General features: G+C 42.7%; 3 protein-coding genes and 1 pseudogene across 5 annotated transcripts in view; all 4 read left to right on the plus strand.

The window, feature by feature from the left end:
• The first annotated feature begins 173 nt into the window (after positions 1 to 173).
• LOC121847019 lies at positions 174 to 2643 on the plus strand (annotated as a pseudogene).
• A 583-nt stretch (positions 2644 to 3226) lies between these two features.
• LOC112256118 (protocadherin alpha-C2) overlaps positions 3227 to 22347 on the plus strand; it is a 198456-nt gene continuing 179335 nt past the window's right edge. Inside the window, exon 1 of one of the 3 annotated variants that reach the window (XM_042325770.1) lies at positions 3227 to 5694. In XM_042325770.1, coding sequence (XP_042181704.1) covers positions 3331 to 5694 — 2364 coding nt within the window. In that variant the 5' untranslated portion in view covers positions 3227 to 3330. Of the gene's footprint in view, positions 5695 to 6113; positions 8634 to 16209; positions 18752 to 22347 lie in introns of those variants that run through there. The other 2 variants (XM_042325772.1, XM_042325768.1) reach the window with 2 other exon arrangements.
• On the plus strand, positions 9042 to 11632 carry LOC112256123 (protocadherin alpha-7-like). Its single transcript, XM_024429133.2, has one exon. It carries the CDS (start codon positions 9209 to 9211, stop codon positions 11573 to 11575), a length of 2367 nt encoding a protein of 788 aa, XP_024284901.2. The 5' UTR covers positions 9042 to 9208; the 3' UTR covers positions 11576 to 11632.
• LOC121846953 (protocadherin alpha-8-like) lies at positions 12287 to 14848 on the plus strand. The gene has a single exon (XM_042326125.1). It carries the CDS (start codon positions 12473 to 12475, stop codon positions 14846 to 14848), a length of 2376 nt encoding a protein of 791 aa, XP_042182059.1. The 5' UTR covers positions 12287 to 12472.

Consider the following 22347-nt stretch of genomic DNA (forward strand, 5'->3'; position numbering starts at 1 on the left):
CGGTCCGCAGTGTGTCAGTATAACACAAGGAGACTTTCTGATACTGTTATACTAGGCCCTGCCCCTCTCTGTGCTGTTTAGTTCCCCGCAGATACAGAGAGAGTCTTGGGGACATCAAATCAAGGCGTGCTATTTCAGACAATTACTTTTTTCCCCGGTTTGCTGAATGATTGGATTCGGTATGGATCATTACGACTTTGCCATCTGATCATTAGGATTGTAATTTCTCATTGACAACAGGGTTTGATTGTTTAACGATGGGAGACGGAGGACAAAGGCGCAGATGGGAGTACTGGTGTGTTGCTCTGCGTTTCTCTTTGCTGCTGTGCTTCGTGGAGCAGGTTTCGGCTCAGATAAGGTACTCTATTCCAGAGGAGGTGAAAGAGGGATCCGTTGTTGGAAATGTTGCTAAGGATTTGGGTCTTGACGTCAGTACTTTGTTGGAGAGGCGGTTTCGTATCGTTTCTGGATCTAAGGACGCTCTTTTCCAGGTTAATCAGAACAATGGCGTCTTGTATGTTCATAAGAATATCGACAGAGAGGAGCTCTGTGATGGCACTGGCGCTTGTTTAATAAACCTGAAAATCGTTGTTGAAAACCCTTTAGAAATCCATTATGTAGGTGTAGAAGTCACTGATGTGAATGACAATTCTCCCAGTTTTCCAGAGAAGGAGCAGCAATTTGATATAGCGGAGCACACCTCTATGGGGACGCGCTTCCAAATACATGCAGCGCGTGACCCTGACGTCGGAAAAAATTCTATTTGGGCTTACAAAGTAACATCAAATGATCATTTTGAAATCGATGTAAGACAAAGCGACGAGGACAAAATACCGTTTTTAGTTTTAAAGAAGTCGCTAGATAGGGAACAAAACCACAACTACACGCTTCTCCTAACAGCGATAGATGGAGGTATTCCTCAAAGATCAGGCACGCTAAATGTTACAATTGTTGTTCTAGATAGTAATGATAACCGTCCCGTCTTTAGTCAGGATACATATAATGTTAGGATACAAGAAAACGTTGGAGTTGGTACAGTTGTTATTAGAGTAAATGCAACTGATGCAGATGAAGGAAGTAATAGTGAGGTTGAGTTCAGCCTGGGTAAAACCTTAAGGAGAAAAGTCTATGATATGTTTGAACTGGATAGGCTAACTGGAGACATTAGAGTTAAAGGTGAGTTGGACTTCGAGGACACAGAGGTGTATAAACTAGATGTTCAGGCCTCGGACAAAGGACAACCTCCACTGACTGTGGAATGTAGAGTGATCATAAAGATAATCGATATTAACGACAATGAGCCAGATATAGAGGTGACATCACTGTCTAATTTAGTTTCTGAAGATTCCAAACCAGGAACTGTTATTTCTCTCATAAGTGTCAGTGATAAAGACTCCGGTATCAATGGAAAAGTGTTGTGTAGTCTGTTAGGAGATGTACCCTTTGAGTTAAAACCTTCCTTTCAGGATAATATGTACTCTTTAGTGACCAAAAAGCGCTTGGATCGTGAACTCGTCTCCCATTATGACATCACAATAACAACCACTGACTGTGGTCAGCCTCCTCTGTCCACATTTAAAATTCTGAACGTCCAGATATCAGATGTGAACGATAACAGCCCAGAATTCTCTCAAAACCCTATTGAGCTGTACTTACTGGAAAATAACGCACCTGGTGCATCCATATTCTCTGTAACCGCAACTGATAAAGACTTGAATGAAAATGCTGCAATTTCATATCACGTCGTTAGAGGTGAAGGGACACAGAATGATATGACATCTTTCCTGAATATCAATTCTGATAATGGACTCGTTTCCGCTCTAAAAAGCTATGACTTTGAAACCCTCAAAACATTCCAATTCCAAGTTGTAGCTACAGACTCTGGAACTCCGTCACTAAGCAGCAACGTCACAATAAACGTGTTCGTACTGGATCAGAACGACAACGCTCCTCTGATCTTGTATCCAGTCAGCGCTAACGGTTCCGCTGAAGGTATGGAGGAGATTCCCCGCAATGTGAACGCAGGCCATTTGGTGACTAAAGTGAGAGCCTATGACGCTGATATAGGATATAACGGCTGGTTATTATTTTCACTGCAGGAAGTTAGTGACCACAGTCTCTTTGCTTTGGACCGCTATACAGGACAGATAAGGACACTTCGGTCATTCACAGAGACAGACGAGGCTGAGCATAAACTGGTCATACTGGTAAAAGACAATGGGAACGTTTCACTCTCAGCAACAGCTACTGTGATTATCAACGTTGTGGAGCCCAAAGAGGCTTTTGCAGCTTCTGATGTTAAAAGCGCAGTAAAAGACGAGGAGGAGAACAGCGTTACATTTTATTTGATCATAACTTTGATGTCAGTTTCAGCACTTTTTATCATCAGTATCATCGTGTTGATTGTAATGCAGTGCTCCAAAGCCCCAGTCGATTCCTCCAAGTATTTACAAGACGTGAATTACGACGGACGGGACACTGTGCCACAGCATCCAGTACCGATCCGGAGACAAACGGTACATGTTAGTTGGACCCAGAATGAGTATAGGTTCTACTATAGTCCCGGGCAGCAATGTGAATACTCTAGTGATACCTGACCACAGGAGAAGTGCGTCTGGAGAGGTGAGCTATGTGCATGCATAATCTCTTGTGTTTGTTGGTCGCTTATATGGGTGTGTTTTTGAGATATGCTGATCTCTCCCTTCAAGTAGTTGAGTAGTCAAATCCAGGTCCCAACATGACTCAATTGTCTACAAACATGTTTTCTGTGCATAATGTATATTGTATGTGGTTGCTGTCCACTCTAGTGGTGCTGAATTAAACAGTAAATGTTTTTGTTGAAAGCTCGACTCTGCCATCCTATTTGAATGTGTTCTCCTTTATATCAACTTCGTATCCTACTGTTCCATTTAATTGTATTCTTCCTCAACCTTTCTTCATCATTTGATTATGCCTTTAATTAAAGTGACCCAGTGCAACCGGGCCTTCTAACAATACAAAAGCGGAAAAACGAATTTATTTTACAATACTATATTCTCGTGTGGTCTACGCAGCAGACAGGAGCTTGGACCGCAAGGTGTCAGTATAACATAAGGAGACTGTCAGGTATTTACTCTTAGAGTGGGCTCTGCCCCTTTCTGGGCTGTTTTGTTCTACACATACCGAGAGAGTGGTCCAGACATCAGAACAAGACTTGCCATGTCAGAGCAGGCTATAATTGTTTACTGACTGAGTAGTTGAATTCAGTATGGATCATTGCAAGTTGGTCGTCTGATCATTAGGATTGTATTTTTTAAATTGAGGACAGTGTTTTTGTTCCGCTGTTTAACGATGGGGTACGGAGGACAAAGGCGCAGATGGGAATACTGGTGTGTTGCTCTACGTTTCTCTTTGCTGCTGTGCTTCGTGGAGCAGGTTTCGGCTCAGATAAGGTACTCTATTCCAGAGGAGGTGAAAGAGGGATCCGTTGTTGGAAATGTTGGTAAGGATTTGGGTCTTGACGTCAGTACTTTGTTGGAGAGGCGGTTTCGTATCGTTTCTGGATCTAAGGACGCTCTTTTCCAGGTTAATCAGAACAATGGCGTCTTGTATGTTCATAAGAATATCGACAGAGAGGAGCTCTGTGAAGGCAGTAGTGCGTGCATGATAAACCTGAAAATCGTTGTTGAGAATCCTCTAGAAATACATTATGTAGGGATAGAGATAAGTGATGTGAACGACCATTCACCCAGTTTCTCAGAGAAAGAACAGAATTTGGAAATAGCAGAATCTACTCTGCCAGGCACAGGTTTCCAGTTACAGGCAGCACGTGATCCAGATTCCGGAATGAATTCTGTTCGTTTATATAAATTAAGCCATACTGAATATTTTGATCTGGAGCTGCGGGACACTGGAGAAGAAGGAAAACTCCCTGTTTTGAAATTACATAAACCTCTCGATAGGGAACGTGAAAGCCAACATATTTTAGTGTTAACGGCCGTCGATGGCGGTAGCCCGCCAAGATCAGGGCATGTCAACATTTCAGTCACTGTTCTTGATAATAATGACAACAGACCTATTTTCAACCAGGACGTTTATTCTGTGACAATACATGAAAACGGTGCAGTTGGAACAATTGTTGCTAAAGTCAATGCTACCGATTTGGACGACGGTGTCTATTCTGAAATTATATATTCATTCGTGAAAAACCTAAAAAGAAAAGTATATGATACTTTTAGCTTAGATTCCAATACCGGTGAAATATCAGTGAAGGGTAATATCGACTATGAGGATACTGAAGTTTACAGAGCTGATGTTATGGCATCAGATAAAGGACAGCCCCCTATGAGGACAGAATGTAGGGTTATCATAAAAATACTTGACGTAAATGATAACAAACCCGAGATAGAGGTAACATCCCTTTCCAATAAGGTCTCTGAAGATTCCAAACCAGGAACTGTTATTTCTCTCATAAGTGTAACTGACAAAGACTCCGGCATTAACGGTAAAGTAATTTGCAGTCTGTCAGAAGATGTACCTTTTGAATTGAAACCTTCATTTCAAGATAACACGTACTCTTTAGTTACGAAGCAGCGTTTAGACAGAGAACTCTTGTCCCATTATGACATCACAATAACAGCGACTGACTGTGGACAGCCTCCTCTATCCACATTCAAAACTCTGAACGTCCAGATATCAGACGTGAACGATAACAGTCCAGAATTCTACCAAAACCCTATTGAGCTGTACTTACTGGAAAATAACGGACCTGGTGGGTCCATATTCTCTGTAAGCGCCGCAGATAAAGACTTGAATGAAAATGCTGCGATTTCATATCACATTGTTAGAGGGGAAGGGACACAGAATGCCATGGCACCTTTCCTGAATATCAATTCTGATAATGGATTTGTATCCGCACTGAAAAGCTTTGACTTTGAAACGCTCAAAACGTTCCAATTCCAAGTTGTAGCTACAGACTCTGGAACTCCGTCACTAAGCAGCAACGTCACAGTGAATGTGTTCATTCTGGATCAGAACGACAACGCTCCAGTGATCTTGTATCCAGTCAGCGCTAACGGTTCCACTGAAGGTGTGGAGGAGATTCCCCGCAATGTGAACGCAGGCCATTTGGTGACTAAAGTGAGAGCCTATGACGCTGATATAGGATATAACGGCTGGTTATTATTTTCACTGCAGGAAGTTACTGACCACAGTCTCTTTGCCTTGGACCGTTATACAGGACAGATAAGGACACTTCGGTCATTCACAGAGACAGACGAGGCTGAGCATAAACTGGTCATACTGGTAAAAGACAATGGGAACGTTTCACTCTCAGCAACAGCTACTGTGATTATCAACGTTGTGGAGCCCAAAGAGGCTTTTGCGGCGTCTGATGTTAAAAGCGCAGTAAAAGACGAGGAGGAGAACAGCGTTACATTTTATTTGATCATAACTTTGATGTCAGTTTCAGCACTTTTTATCATCAGTATCATCGTGTTGATAGTAATGCAGTGCTCCAAAGCCCCAGACGATTCCTCCAAGTATTTACAAGATGTGAATTACGACGGGACACTGTGCCACAGCATCCAGTACCGATCCGGAGACAAACGGTACATGTTAGTTGGACCCAGAATGAGTATAGGTTCTACTATAGTCCCGGGCAGCAATGGGAATACTCTAGTGCTACCCAACCACAGGAGAAGAATTTCTGGAGAGGTAAGAGCTATTTCAAAGCATTTCAACAGTTACAGTATTTTGTATATAAAGTATCGTGTTGGTCATTTGATTTGATTTTCTGGTTCATTGGAATGTCTTTAGTGTTCGTGATGAAGTACAGGCTGCTGACTCGGTCGCTGTCCACCCCGGTGGTGCTGAATCAACAGCTTACTTGTTGTATGTATGTGTTGGAGTCCATCTCAGTCTCTCTTTCCCTTTACACATTTTCTATATTCCTTGACTGCTACGACATAGCTATTGCAATTAGAAAACAGACAATATCTCCAAGTTTATAAAGGTATAGAATCTGTATCCCGGACCACAGGATGTCAGTGTAATAAATTAGACTGTTGGTAGATTAGGCCCTGCCCCTCTGGGCTGTTTCCACCCCCACACATACAGATAGAGTACGGTGGACATCAGAACAAGACGTGCTCATGTGTACAGATAATACATTTATTATTTTTCCGGTGCTTAAGAATTGGATTCAGTAGGCCTATGGATCGTTACGAGTCGGTCATCTGATCACTAGGAATGTATTTTTTATTTGAGGATTGTGCTTAATTGTCTGTTTAACGATGGGAGACGGAGGACAAAGGCGCAGATGGGAGTACTGGTGTGTTGCTCTGCGTTTCTCTTTGCTGCTGTGCTTCGTGGAGCAGGTTTCGGCTCAGATAAGGTACTCTATTCCAGAGGAGGTAAAAGAGGGATCCGTTGTTGGAAATGTTGCTAAGGATTTGGGTCTTGACGTCAGTACTTTGTTGGAGAGGCGGTTTCGTATCGTTTCTGGATCTAAGGACGCTCTTTTCCAGGTTAATCAGAACAATGGCGTCTTGTATGTTCATAAGAATATCGACAGAGAGGAGCTCTGTGATGGCACTGGCGCGTGTTTGATGAACCTGAAGATTGTAGTTGAGAATCCTCTAGAAATACATTATGTTCAGTTAGAAATCAAAGATGTCAATGACCATTCACCTATTTTCACAGAAAAGGAGCAGCATTTTGAAATAGCAGAACACGTCCCTCCGGGAACTCGCTTACAAATTCCGACTGCTCGTGATCCGGACATAGGGGTAAACTCCGTACGTTTTTACAAATTAAGTCAGAATATTTTTTTCGACATTGAGATCAAAGATAGCGATGAGGACAAAATACCATTTTTAATTTTACAGAAATCTCTAGATAGGGAGAACAAAATCAACCACTCATTGGTTTTAACTGCTATTGATGGAGGGAATCCGCCAAAATCAGGATCTCTAAATATAACCGTTACTGTTCTTGACGTAAATGATAACAAGCCTGTTTTTAGTCAAGACACATACTCTGTAACTTTACAAGAAAACGCCTCTATTGGTACCATCGTTGTAAAAGTAAATGCTACTGATCTAGATGAAGGGTTAAACCGTGTTGTTGAATACTCTCTTGGCAGAAACCTCAAGAGCAAAGTTTATGACGTGTTTGAATTGAATAGCGTTACAGGTGAAATTACAGTTAAGGCCCAGGTAGACTTTGATGACACCGAGGTGTACAAACTAAGTGTGCAAGCATCAGACAGAGGTCAGCCTCCATGGACTGTCGAATGCGGGGTTATCATAAAAATACTTGACGTAAATGATAACAAACCCGAGATAGAGGTAACATCCCTTTCCAATATGGTCTCTGAAGATTCCAAACCAGGAACTGTTATTTCTCTCATAAGTGTCAGTGATAAAGACTCCGGTATCAATGGAAAAGTGTTGTGTAGTCTGTTAGGAGATGTACCCTTTGAGTTAAAACCTTCCTTTCAGGATAGTATGTACTCTTTAGTGACCAAACAACGATTAGACAGAGAGTTTGTGTCCCATTATGACATCACAATATCAGCCACTGACTGTGGTCAGCCTCCTCTGTCCACATTCAAAACTCTGAGCATCCAGATATCAGATGTGAACGATAACAGTCCAGAATTCTCTCAAAACCCTCTTGAGCTGTACTTAGTGGAAAATAACGCCCCTGGTGGGTCCATATTCTCTGTAAGCGCCACTGACAAAGACTTGAATGAGAATGCAGCCATTTCATATCACATTGTTAGAGGCGAAGGGACTCAAAATGGTATGACAGCTTTCTTGAATATCAATTCTGACAATGGACATATTTCCGCTCTAAAAAGATTTGACTTTGAAACCATCAAAACATTCAAATTCCAAGTTGTAGCTACAGACTCTGGAATTCCGTCACTAAGCAGCAACGTCACAATAAACGTGTTCATTCTGGATCAGAACGACAACGCTCCAGTGATCTTGTATCCAGTTAGTACTAATGGTTCCGCTGAAGGTGTGGAGGAGATTCCCCGTAATATGAACGCAGGCCATTTGGTGACTAAAGTGAGGGCCTATGACGCTGATATAGGATATAACGGCTGGTTATTATTTTCACTGCAGGAAGTTACTGACCACAGTCTCTTTGCTTTGGATCGCTATACAGGACAGATAAGGACACTTCGGTCATTTACAGAGACAGACGAGACTGAGCACAAACTGGTCATACTGGTGAAAGACAATGGGAACGTTTCACTCTCAGCAACAGCTACTGTGATTATCAACGTTGTGGAGTCCAAAGAGGCTTTTGCAGCTTCTGATGTTAAAAGCGCAGTAAAAGACGAGGAGGAGAACAGCGTTACATTTTATTTGATCATAACTTTGATGTCAGTTTCAGCACTTTTTATCATCAGTATCATCGTGTTGATTGTAATGCAGTGCTCCAAAGCCCCAGTCGATTCCTCCAAGTATTTACAAGATGTGAATTACGACGGGACACTGTGCCACAGCATCCAGTACCGATCCGGAGACAAACGGTACATGTTAGTTGGACCCAGAATGAGTATAGGTTCTACTATAGTCCCGGGCAGCAATGGGAATACTCTAGTGGTACCTGAACACAGGAGGAGAGCTTCTGGAGAGGTAAGACATGTATGTCTCTGTAATTGTATAGAAATCGCATAGATTATTGTCCCATTTAAAAAAAAGTTCATATATTTAATTGAACTACGGGGTCTTGTTTGAGTGGGTCTAATATGTTTTTTTTTCGGAGTATGGCTTTGGCGTTTTAACAAACCTACACCTCTCACAGGGTCTGTCCTTGAAATCAGAGGATCAGGCGTCAACACCACATTTGAAAGTGGTCGCTGTCCACGACAATTGTTCTGAAACACTTTTCAGTTCAAAGTGTTATTTGACACGTCACATATTTATGTTTCGGTTTGAGTTGCTGCGCATGAAACCCATTCTCCTAATGCGCGTGGTGTCGCTGCTTTTCAGTGTTAGAAACATGCATTTAGTTTGAATCCCTCCCTCCCTTTGTCGTGTTGCCTCATTAAAAATCATTCGAGTCGAGTGAAATGGGCACTTGCTTTCTGAAATGGAGAATACCATCCGCATGGATACTTGCTTGAATCTTTTTCGTGGATGAACTTGGCACCTTGCTTTTTCTGGATGAAGCGGACTGTAATGGTTCCAAAATAACAGGGCTTGTCAAAATGATAGACGGACAGAGAAGAGAGGCGCCTCACTGGGCGATGCTGTGGTTTATATTTTTGTTGTGCTTCTCCCGTGGAGCTTATTGTCAAATACGATATTCTATCGCGGAGGAGTCGAAAGAAGGTTCTTATGTGGGAGATGTAGCAAAGGATTTGGGGTTCAGTGTGGATATACTGGCGGAGCGAAGGTTTCGGATTGTATCTGGCTCTAAGGAAGGTCTTTTGCAGATAAACCAAGATAATGGCGTGTTGTATGTGAACAGGAACATCGACAGGGAGGAGCTGTGTGAGAAAAACATTGTGTGTTTAATCAACCTAAAAACCGTCGCCGAAAATCCAATGGAAATACATTATGTTGAGATTGAAATTACGGATATAAATGACCATTCTCCCATTTTTCCAGAAAAGGAGAAACGCTTAGAGATAGCAGAGAATGCTGTGCTGCAAGGAACGCGCTTTCCTCTTGACGCTGCGCGTGATCCTGATGTTGGAGCAAATAGTCTCCGTAAGTACACTCTCAGTCAAAACGATAACTTTGACTTAGATGTTAAAACTCGCGGTGAGGATAAAATTCCTTTTCTGATTTTGAAAAAGCCGCTAGACAGAGAGCAGAAACCTGAAATTCGACTGATTTTGACTGCGTTTGACGGCGGTGAGACCGCAAGATCTGGCACAGTCAATATAACAATACATGTGATTGATGTCAATGACAACGCACCAGTCTTTGACAGACAGGTGTATACGGTAACTTTATATGAAAATCCTCCCGTAGGTTCCTCAGTCCTAAGATTACACGCCACGGATATAGATGATGGCGCCAACGGACAGGTTATATACACTTTTGATAACAGTCTTAAAAACAAAGCGTTCGATTTATTCGCGATAGATGATGTTACAGGTGAGATCACTGTAAAAGGATTAATAGATTTTGAAGAGCAGAGTGTTTATGAAATTGACATGCAGGCCTCTGACAAAGGTCCGGTTACATTGACTGGTCACTGTAGTGTTGTTATTAACGTGAAAGATGTAAATGACAACGCACCTGAGATGGACGTGACGTCCCTATCAAGCCAAGTCCCCGAGGATGCACGACCCGGTACAGCGGTAGCTCTTAACAGCGTGTTTGATATGGACTCTGGTGAAAACGGCTTAGTTATATGTACAATCTCAGACAACATCCCTTTCGAATTAAAACCGTCTTTTCAGAAAAATATGTATTCGTTGATTACTAAAAGCAGATTGGACAAAGAGTCAGAGCCTATGTACACAGTGACAATAACTTGTACTGATAAAGGACTCCCATCACTGTCTTCACACAAAACCATCACAGTCCATATTTCAGACGTTAATGATAATAGTCCTGTGTTTTCTCAGAGTCAGTATACTTTTTATGTACCGGAAAACAATGCCCCACACGCGTCTGTGTTTTCCATGAGCGCATCAGATAGAGACCAAGATGAAAACGCTCGTGTGTCTTATAACATTTGGAAAAGTGATGGCGACGCTCCTACTGTATCCTACCTAAATATTAATTCTGATGATGGTAACATTTACGCGCTAAAAAGCTTTGACTTCGAAACCCTCAAAACATTCAAATTCCAAGTTGTAGCTACAGACTCTGGAATTCCGTCACTAAGCAGCAACGTCACAGTGAATGTGTTCATCCTGGATCAGAACGACAACGCTCCAGTGATCTTGTATCCAGTCAGCGCTAACGGTTCCGCTGAAGGTGTGGAGGAGATTCCCCGCAATGTGAACGCAGGCCATTTGGTGACTAAAGTGAGAGCCTATGACGCTGATATAGGATATAACGGCTGGTTATTATTTTCACTGCAGGAAGTTACTGACCACAGTCTCTTTGCCTTGGACCGTTATACAGGACAGATAAGGACACTTCGGTCATTCACAGAGACAGACGAGACTGAGCATAAACTGGTCATACTGGTGAAAGACAATGGGAACGTTTCACTCTCAGCAACAGCTACTGTGATTATCAACGTTGTGGAGCCCAAAGAGGCTTTTGCAGCTTCTGATGTTAAAAGCGCAGTAAAAGACGAGGAGGAGAACAGCGTTACATTTTATTTGATCATAACTTTGGTGTCAGTTTCAGCACTTTTTATCATCAGTATCATCGTGTTGATTGTAATGCAGTGCTCCAAAGCCCCAGACGATTCCTCCAAGTATTTACAAGATGTGAATTACGACGGGACACTGTGCCACAGCATCCAGTACCGATCCGGAGACAAACGGTACATGTTAGTTGGACCCAGAATGAGTATAGGTTCTACTATAGTCCCGGTCAGCAATGGGAATACTCTAGTGGTACCTGACCACAGGAGGAGAGCTTCTGGAGAGGTAAGGAGATGAAAACGTTTTTATACAAGTCACATACATCGTACATGGTCCTCATAAACCATGTAGACTGAACTGTACAGTGCATTGAGTGTCTCAATACAATCATGTTATCTTGGGCATTTAATAAAACACTTGCTCTGCTGTTTAGGTTTGTGTACTGGTGTATTTGTTTTAGTATTGTAATGTACGACAGGATGGAGGGAATCGTCTTGCATTTCTGTTTTGTACTTCATCAAGTGTCCTTTTTATACCATATATTTGCCTTAGAATAGTTTGTGTGGGACATGCTAAATCAATCTAAAAGGAATTCAAAGTGGTTTCGCCATAGAGCTGTGTTTTTTGGACGCAGCGTTATACCCTCGTTGTGTGTCGCTGTGCATTAGCGTGGTTCTGAAATGCTCGGATGTTTCGCAGCTCTGCAGGAGAACATATACCGTGCAGATAAAGCGACATGCTTCATTTGATATGTTTGTAAATCTGTATCAGTTGCTGGGTAGATAATATTAGCCATAAATATACACAGTGTATATTTATGATTGTCTGTCTCTGTATGTTTGTGCCAAACATGCTTCTGGTGCTGGAGTAGCCAATGTCCTTTACACAACCATGCAATCAATGTGTGGTAGCATCGCATGGTGTCAGTGCTTAACTAGAATAACGCTCTTGAAAGCAACGCTCACGTCACATTTTTGCATCCTCCCCTTAGTTGGTTTATCATTCAGTAGCTAGCTGACAAGGGTCGTAAGCAACAAGGAGATATTTCATACTCACTTGAACGGAACTAAAAAGGCTTTATTAGAATAATGAGCTATGATCCTATTTGGGAATGCTATGGGTAAGGTTTCGTTAATAATATAGGCATAGTGTCGCGTGCTGTGGATTCTTTTTGGACTAAATATATTTTTAAAAATGGAACAAAGAGGACATGGAGCACGGTGGGAGCAACGACGGAGGCTTTGGGCAATGTTAGCTTTGGTTCTCTTTTGGAGCGGAGCTTCAGCACAGATAACATATTCCATCTCTGAAGAGCTTAAGGAAGGAACTGTCGTTGGGAATATAGCTAAGGATTTGGGAATAGATCTGAGTACCTTGAAGGAGAGGGGATTTCGAATCGTGTCGGGCTCGACCGAGCCCCCTTTCCAGGTGAACCAGAATGACGGCATCTTGTATTTGCACCGAAAAATAGACCGAGAGGAGGCGTGTGAACGGAGCAGCGTGTGTTTGATCAACATGAAAACCGTTCTAGAGAACCCGCTGGAGATCCATTATGTCTCAGTGGAGGTGTTAGATGTTAACGACCATTCTCCCAGCTTTCCTGAGAAAGAGAAACGGTTAGAGATATTTGAGTCAGCCTTACCAGGGGCGCGATTTCAGCTCCAGGCTGCTCTCGACACTGATGGTGGACAATACTCAGTTCAACAGTATAAACTCAGTCACAACGATCATTTCCGTTTGGAAGTTAAAGACCGAGGTGATGATGGCAAAATCCCGATATTAATATTACATAAACCACTGGATAGAGAGGCTGTAAAGAGCCATATATTGCTGCTCACAGCTATCGATGGAGGAAAACCAGCAAGATCTGGAGACATGAGAATAACTGTAGATGTACTGGATATCAATGATAACCCGCCTGTCTATACAAAAGATGCTTACTCTGTATTGGTGAATGAAAATACTATTGTTGGCACAACAATTGTACAAGTAAACGCCACCGATTTGGACGAGGGGCCAAATGGTTTAGTAATGTACTCTTTTGGCAATAGCGTGAATAGTAAATTACGCAAACTCTTTGATCTGAACCCAGTAACAGGTGAAATCATTGTGAGAGGATTGCTAGATTTTGAAGAAAAAGACAAGTACGAACTCGACATACAGGCATCGGATAAAGGACTTGCACCAATGACATCAGATAAAAGCGTAGTAATAAGGATAGTTGACCTCAATGACAACGCACCTGAGATTGAGGTGACATCATTTTCAAGAGCAATCGTCGAGGATTCTAGAACTGGAACCACAGTCGCGCTAATCAGTGTTAATGATTTGGACTCTGGTCTCAATGGGAAAGTTCTCTGCACTGTGATGGAAGACACAACTTTCAAACTCATGCCATCACTACAGGATAATATTTACTCTGTAGTCACCATGTCACCCCTGGATAGGGAAAAACATTCTGAATATGATCTAACAATAGTAGCCACAGACGCAGGCCAGCCGTCCCTGTCATCTGTAAAGACCATTAGTGTTGTAGTATCAGATGTGAATGATAACAGTCCAGAGTTTTCACTGAGCCCCTATAATTTCTATGTCACTGAGAATAACGAACCAGGCGCCTCACTTTTTCGCGTGAGTGCGTCTGATCGTGACATAAATGAAAACGCTATTATTTCATATCATATTCTGAGAAACGGTGTCGAGGAGAATAAATTGTCATCGTTCCTCAACATAAATCCTGAAAATGGAAACATACTGGCGCTGAAAAGCTTTGACTTTGAAACCCTCAAAACATTCAAATTCCAAGTTGTAGCTACAGACTCTGGAACTCCGTCACTAAGCAGCAACGTCACAGTGAATGTGTTCATCCTGGATCAGAACGACAACGCTCCAGTGATCTTGTATCCAGTTAGTACTAACGGTTCCGCTGAAGGTGTGGAGGAGATTCCCCGCAATGTGAACGCAGGCCATTTGGTGACTAAAGTGAGAGCCTATGACTCTGATATAGGATATAACGGCTGGTTATTATTTTCACTGCAGGAAGTTACTGACCACAGTCTCTTTGCCTTGGACCGCTATACAGGACAGATAAGGACACTTCGGTCATTTACAGAGACAGACGAGGCTGAGCACAAACTGGTCATACTGGTAAAAGACAATGGGAACGTTTCACTCTCAGCAACAGCTACTGTGATTATCAACGTTGTGGAGCCCAAAGAGGCTTTTGCAGCTTCTGATGTTAAAAGCGCAGTAAAAGACGAGGAGGAGAACAGCTTTACATTTTATTTGATCATAACTTTGATGTCAGTTTCAGCACTTTTTATCATCAGTATCATCGTGTTGATTGTAATGCAGTGCTCCAAAGCCCCAGACGATTCCTCCAAGTATTTACAAGATGTGAATTATGACGGGACACTGTGCCACAGCATCCAGTACCGATCCGGAGACAAACGGTACATGTTAGTTGGACCCAGAATGAGTATAGGTTCTACTATTGTCCCGGGAAGCAATGGGAATACTCTAGTGGTACCTGAACACAGGAGGAGAGCTTCTGGAGAGGTAAGGAGATGAAAACGAATTTATAGTTCACAATGCTCTTACACCTGACCATTGACATGTAGTGCTGATAATAAGCTTGAGTTTTAGAATTGCATACGCTATCATTGTATTTGTATGTATTTAATATTTAATTGACTGAAAGGGTTATGTGTGAGTTGGTCAAATATGATGTTTTAAAATCAGAGGGTTGTGTCTGTAACATGATCTGAGAGCTTGGCACGTGGAAGTTAACCTGCTTATTCCCCACCACCACAATCAGGTCTTGCCGCTCAGGGCAGGCAGGGCGCTGTCCACCACGGTGGTGCTGAAACGTTGGGCTATTCAACCATAGAGAATGATAGAGGCCTCTAGTGGCCAAACGGACGTTTTAGCATGGGCAGCACCATTTAGTGCTTCCACCATGCTTCCGCCATTTTAAAGTAGCCAAAGTAGTCAACTAGCTGGAGATTCCTATAGGTTGTAGCTTCAATGGCGCTGCCCATGCTGTCACATACGCTATAGTGGCACAGATATATAAAACAGTCCTCTATCTATCTCTAGGAATTCAATACGCTGTTTGCATAATGAAGTGTTGTCCCCAAAAAAGGACAGCATAAATAGCATGATTTATTTAAATATAGGAGACTTGTTGCATGCTTCAGTACAGTTTATTTAAGGGAACCTTTACGATATGTGAATTATGGGTCTGCCAGTCCAGTCATCAAAATCAAATCAAATCAAATTGTATTTGTCACATGCGCAGAATACAACAGTTGCCGACCTTACCGTGACATTCTTATTTGCAAGCCCTTAACCCACAATGCAGAGCAAGAAGAAGAGTTAAGAAAATATTTACTAAATTAACTAAAGTAAAACATTTAATGAAAAGAACCACAATAAAATAACAATAAAGAGCCTATATACAGGGGGTACCGGTACCGAGTCAATGTGCGGGGTACAGGCTTGGTCGAGGTCATTTGTACATGTAGGTAGGGGTAAAGTGACTATGCATAGATAATAAACGATGAGTAGCAGTGTAAAAACAAAGGGGGTGGCAATGTAAATAGTCCGGGTGGACATTTGATGAATGGACCTAGACTTGGCGCTCTCCTAGCGCTTGCTGTGTGGTAGCAGAGTGAACAGTCTATGACCTGAGTGACTGGAGTCTTTGACAATTTTTATTCTAACCTTGTGCTGACCTTTCTCCCTCGTGCGTTGTGCCAATATAGCATTCTGGGTGGGTTGGACTAGTAAAAGTAGGCCTAACATTATTAAACAACAGCGCAATGCGAGTTAGAATCGCATGGTGTCAGTACCCAACTATAGCGCTTCTGGTAGACATACTATCGTCATGCTTTTGAGCCCTCCTCCTGGCTGGTTTGGTAGGTTTGATCGGTCCCTGGAGTTATACAGTCGTGCATGTTCGTGGAGAGAATAAGATCTGGAATTGACATAAATAAGACTATTGTTGGTTTATTCGTTTTGGTATTTGACGAACATACTGGAAAGACAACGGTCACAAATGAAGGAATAGTGGAAGTGCTGTGGATTAGGGCTATTTGTCTTGAAAACATGGAACAAAGAGGATGCGGGGCATGGCGGGAGCGACGGCAGAGTGTCACCTACATGGTTGCTTTGGTTCTGTTTTGGAGCGGAGCATCTGCACAGATAAGATACACCATCTCTGAAGAGCTTAAGGAAGGAACTGTCGTGGGGAATATAGCTAAGGATGTTGGAATAGATCTGAGCACCTTGAAGGAGAGGGGATTTCGAATCGTGTCTGGCTCGACCGAGCCTCTTTTCGAGGTTAACCAGAATGACGGCATCTTATATGTGAACCGAAAAATAGACCGAGAGGAGCTGTGTGAACGGAGCAGCGTGTGCTTGATCAACCTGAAAACCGTTCTAGAGAACCCGCTGGAGATCCATTATGTCTCAGTGGAGGTGTTAGATGTTAACGACCATTCTCCCAGCTTTCCCGAGAAAGAGAATCGGTTAGAAATATACGAGTCCGCTTTACCTGGTGTACGATTTCAGCTGCAAGCTGCCGTTGATCCAGATGGTGGCCAGTACTCGGTTCAGCAATATAAACTCAGTCATAATGACCATTTTCGTTTGGAGGTTAAAGATCGAGGAAGGGAAGGTAAAATTCCTGTTGTAAATCTACTAAATCCCTTAGATAGAGAAGCTATGAAAAGACATACATTACTACTCACAGCCATTGATGGAGGAAAACCTCCCAGGTCTGGGACTGTGGAAATAGTTATTGATGTTTTAGATGTAAATGATAATATGCCTGTTTTTGTCAAAGAGTTATACTCAGTTACATTGAATGAAAATGCTCCTATTGGCACGACAGTCGTGCAAGTAAATGCCACGGATTTAGACGAGGGTTCGAATGCCGAGGTCCTTTACTTTTTCGGTAAAATGGTAAAAAACAAGATTCGTAAACTTTTCGATGTAAATACGAATACGGGTGAGATAGTTGTGAAAGAATTGGTCGATTTCGAGCTACAAGACAGCTATGAGATTGACATAATGGCAACTGATAAAGGATCTGCCCCTCTGACAACTGACAAAAGCATAACAGTAAAGATTATTGACCTCAACGATAATGCACCTGAGATCGAGGTGACGTCTTTTTCGAACGCAATCCCCGAGGATTCTAGACCAGGCACCACTGTAGCATTAATCAGTGTTAATGATTTAGACTCTGGTCTTAATGGCAAAGTGATCTGCTCTTTAGTTGAGGACATACCATTTACATTAATGCCGTCTTTACAGGACAACATGTATTCTGTAGTCACCAAGTCAACACTGGATCGAGAGAAATCATCACAATATGATCTAACAGTAGTTGCTAAAGACGCAGGCCAGCCGCCCCTGTCATCTGTAAAGACTATAAGCGTAGTTATATCAGATGTGAATGATAACAATCCAGAGTTTTCATTAAGCTCGTATACTTTCTATATCACTGAGAATAACGACCCAGGCGCCTCAGTATTTTACGTAAGTGCATCAGATCGTGACATAGATGAAAACGCTCTTATTTCATATCATATTCTGAGATACGGTGGTGACGAGAACAAATGGACATCTTTCCTCAACATAAATTCAGAAAATGGAAACATTTTGGCGCTAAAAAGGTTTGACTTTGAAACCTTAAAAACATTTCAATTCCAAGTTGTAGCTACAGACTCTGGAATTCCGTCATTAAGCAGCAACGTCACAATAGACGTGTTCATTCTGGATCAGAACGACAACGCTCCAGTGATCTTGTATCCAGTCAGCGCTAACGGTTCCGCTGAAGGTGTGGAGGAGATTCCCCGCAATATGAACGCAGGCCATTTGGTGACTAAAGTGAGAGCCTATGACGCTGACATAGGATATAACGGCTGGTTATTATTTTCACTGCAGGAAGTTACTGACCACAGTCTCTTTGCTTTGGACCGTTATACAGGACAGATAAGGACACTTCGGTCATTCACAGAGACAGACGAGGCTGAGCATAAACTGGTCATACTGGTAAAAGACAATGGGAACGTTTCACTCTCAGCAACAGCTACTGTGATTATCAATGTTGTGGAGCCCAAAGAGGCTTTTGCAGCTTCTGATGTTAAAAGCGCAGTAAAAGACGAGGAGGAGAACAGCTTTACATTTTATTTGATCATAACTTTGGGGTCAGTTTCAGCACTTTTTATCATCAGTATCATCGTGTTGATTGTAATGCAGTGCTCCAAAGCCCCAGACGATTCCTCCAAGTATTTACAAGATGTGAATTACGACGGGACACTGTGCCACAGCATCCAGTACCGATCCGGAGACAAACGGTACATGTTAGTTGGACCCAGAATGAGTATAGGTTCTACTATAGCCCCGGGCAGCAATGGGAATACTCTAGTGGTACCTGAACACAGCAGGAGAGCTTCGGCAGAGGTAAGAAGATAAAGTTGAAGTCGGAATTTTACATCCACCTTAGCCAAATACATTTAAACTGTTTTTCACAATTCCTGACATTTAATCCTAGTTAAAATTCCCTGTCTTAGGTCAGTTAGGATCACCACTTTATTTAAAGAATGTGAAATGTCAGAATAATAGTAGAGAGAATGATTTATTTCTGCTTTTATTTCTTTCATCACATTCCCAGTGGGTCAGAAGTTTACACACACTCAATTAGTATTTGATAGCAATTGCCTTTAAATTGTTTAACTTGTGTCAAACGTTTTGCGCAGCATTTTCACAAGCTTCCCACAATAAGTGGGAATAAGTGGTCCCATTCCTCCTGACAGAGCTGGTGTAACTGAGTCAAGTTTGTAGGCCTCCTTGCTCGCACATACTTTTTCAGTTCTGCCCACAAATGTTCTATGGGATTGAGGTCAGGGTTTTGTGATGGCCACTCCAATACCAAGACATTTTTTTTTCCTAAGCCGTTTTGCCACAACTTTGGAAGTATGCTTGGGGTCAACGTCCATTTGGAAGACCCATTTGTGACCAAGCTTTAACCTGATGTCTTGAGATGTTGCTTCACTGATAACGTTTTTACTGATATATTGTGTCAAGATGCCTCTAAAATGCTTCAAGGATAGGGTAATAAAAGGTAGAATCGCGTGGTGTCAGCATAGGCGGACATCCCAGGGGGGACAGGGGGTACACGACCCCCGATATATCACTGTAATATCACTGTACATAACTATGTAATTTCAATAATATTAATAATACGCAATGAAAGCACTTGAGCTGATTATAGACACTTAATAGCGCGTTTTTACGTTTCAAAAGAGTGCGACCTCCCTCCCTTTGTCTCACAATGGTTTGATCCACTGCCTCCCACCCCCCAGCAGTGGCACATGATGCAGGTACTGTGCACGTGTGGAAATCTGACAGTGTTGTTGGTGGCTGACCTCCAGTAAGTTGTTCAAACAAAGGATATGTTAGACATTTCTGTTCTTCTACCACTCAATACAAGAAAACACATTTATAACCGTCACCAGTCTTCATTTTCGCTGCATTAAATTTAATGTCACTCTATGTTAGCTAGCGGTTAGCTGATGTTTGCTAGCTAGCTACAGTAACATCAACCAGTGTTTGCAGCTATTTGAATTTGAGTCAATGAGAGAAGCTAGCAATGCAATGTAGTGTTCCTTACCTGGCAAGGTAACAGAGGGTAGTGTCTACCGTTTGAAAAGCACTCAATGCACATAACTAACGTGAGGTTAATCCAGTCAATCGCACCATAGCGATGCTGTTTTATGTTGGCAGGGTTCACATACACAATAGCTGAATTTGCAGAGCTAGCGCTCAAATCAAAGCAAACATTAGCTAGCAAGCTAGCTAGTACCTATTCTATTTATGTGGCGTTGTCAAAGATGGAATCTTTGCTATCGTCAGTTTATTCCAAGATCAGCATGCAGCTGTAGTGCTTCAAAGTCCCTGTGATCAGGTTAGAGATAAACTGAACTCCCAACTGAACAGAACTACACTCTCTTCTACCGTTGTATTAAACATCTTTAATGGTCTCGTTGCAAAAGCTACATTTTCTCTAGGGGACTTTGAAGCACCTGTGTGCCGATCTTGGAGTAAACTGACGATAGCAAAGATAATAGCAAACACCACAGAAACGGAATTGGTGCTCGCTAGCTCTGCAAATTCAGCTATTGTTGAAAGCCAGCCAATATAAAACATAAACTATATTCAAAGTACAAAAGTTTGCAGCATACGTTGTGTAAATGGTGAACTCACACAGCTGTCAAATCTGTTTCACATTTGCTAGCTGACTAGCTACCTACCTTTTAGATCGAAGCCCATATAGAATGGTAGAAGATTATAGATGATAGAAGCCCATCTCCTACTGTACATAACCTGCACACTATGTGTGTCTGTAGCCAGCCAGCCAGGTAGACAAATGGCAGAAAAAAGACTGACATCAGAGTATATTTCAGTACACCAAAACGCAAAGTAAGAACCCTAGTAGCCTAATATCTCAAAGACTAGTTGATAAAATGTTCATAAGAAAGAATTGAAATGCTAATGGAAATGTTTCACAACGATGTCATTAGGCAGATCAGGCAACAGAGGGCACACAGACATCAGAGCTGTGGACAGATGGGCAGGGACAGACTGACAGAGACTGATAGGCAGGGACAGACTGACAGAGACTGATAGGCAGGGACAGACTGACAGAGACTGATAGGCAGGGACAGACTGACAGAGACTGATAGGCAGGGACAGACTGGCAGAGACTGATAGGCAGGGACAGACTGACAGAGACTGATAGGCAGGGACAGACTGACAGAGACTGATAGGCAGGGACAGACTGACAGAGACTGATAGGCAGGGACAGACTGGCAGAGACTGATAGGCAGGGACAGACTGACAGAGACTGATAGGTAGGGACAGACTGACAGAGACTGATAGGCAGGGACAGACTGGCAGAGACTGATAGGCAGGGACAGACTGACAGAGACTGATAGGCAGGGACAGACTGACAGAGACTGATAGGCAGGGACAGACTGGCAGAGACAGGGAGTCTCAGGTAAGTTTGTTGAGTCTTTGTTTGGCAACATTATGAAAGGTTCTCTCTTTTTTAGACTTGTAAAATAGGGACATAATTGGAAAATGCCATGGATACCCCCACTCTCAACTTAAACTGGTGACTGAACAAATATTTGTTTAAGGCAATGGTGTTGCTGTTGTGATTAATTGTGTAGTTTTGGGTACTGGTAGTTAGGAGTACAGCAAACACCTTATTTATTTTCTAGGAGACAAACTGTGAGTCAGTGAGGGTGGTGAAAGGGAAAGAGCCAAGGAGAGACTTCAGAGGACAGTGTCACAGCCACGGCAGCACCAGTATAGGGGACAGTGTCACAGCCACGGCAGGACCAGTATAGGGGACAGTGTCACAGCCACGGCAGCACCAGTATAGGGGACAGTGTCACAGCCACGGCAGGACCAGTATAGGGGACAGTGTCACAGCCACGGCAGGACCAGTATAGGGGACAGTGTCACAGCCACAGCAGCACCAGTATAGGGGACAGTGTCACAGCCACGGCAGCACCAGTATAGGGGACAGTGTCACAGCCACGGCAGGACCAGGTGTCAACCTTGTTGCCAGCAGCACTATTATAGGGGACAGTGGCACAGCCACGGCAGGACCAGGTATCAACCTTGTTGCCAGCAGCACCAGTATAGGGGACAGTGGCACAGCATTGTCCAGTTACCTCAGTGATGGCACAAAACCATATCAGCCACACCCACAATTTATAGAACTGTAAACTCTTGCCAACAGAGTGTTGACGTTTCAAGAGAGATGGTTTGGTGATTTCCCCTGGCTACAATATAATCCATCAATAAAAGGAGTGTTGTTTTCACTGTAGCCAAGGGTTTTCAAGCCAGCCATCTTTTGGCCAAAGAGCGGATGCTGCCTTCATTAGTGCAGGATTTAGGAACTGGAGAAAAGCCTTTGTAAAATTTAAAACTGCCAAACCCACCGCCACTGTGTAACTGTAACAGCACATCAGCTAAATCCAATCAGT

Source organism: Oncorhynchus tshawytscha, linkage group LG08, assembly GCF_018296145.1.
Source record: "Oncorhynchus tshawytscha isolate Ot180627B linkage group LG08, Otsh_v2.0, whole genome shotgun sequence".
Classification (NCBI taxonomy): domain Eukaryota; kingdom Metazoa; phylum Chordata; class Actinopteri; order Salmoniformes; family Salmonidae; genus Oncorhynchus; species Oncorhynchus tshawytscha.

Excerpts from the sequence above, each read along its gene's own strand:
- LOC121846953 (XM_042326125.1), top strand. The coding sequence starts at position 12,473 with ATGGAACAAAGAGGACATGGAGCACGGTGGGAGCAACGACGGAGGCTT.
- LOC112256123 (XM_024429133.2), top strand. The coding sequence starts at position 9,209 with ATGATAGACGGACAGAGAAGAGAGGCGCCTCACTGGGCGATGCTGTGG.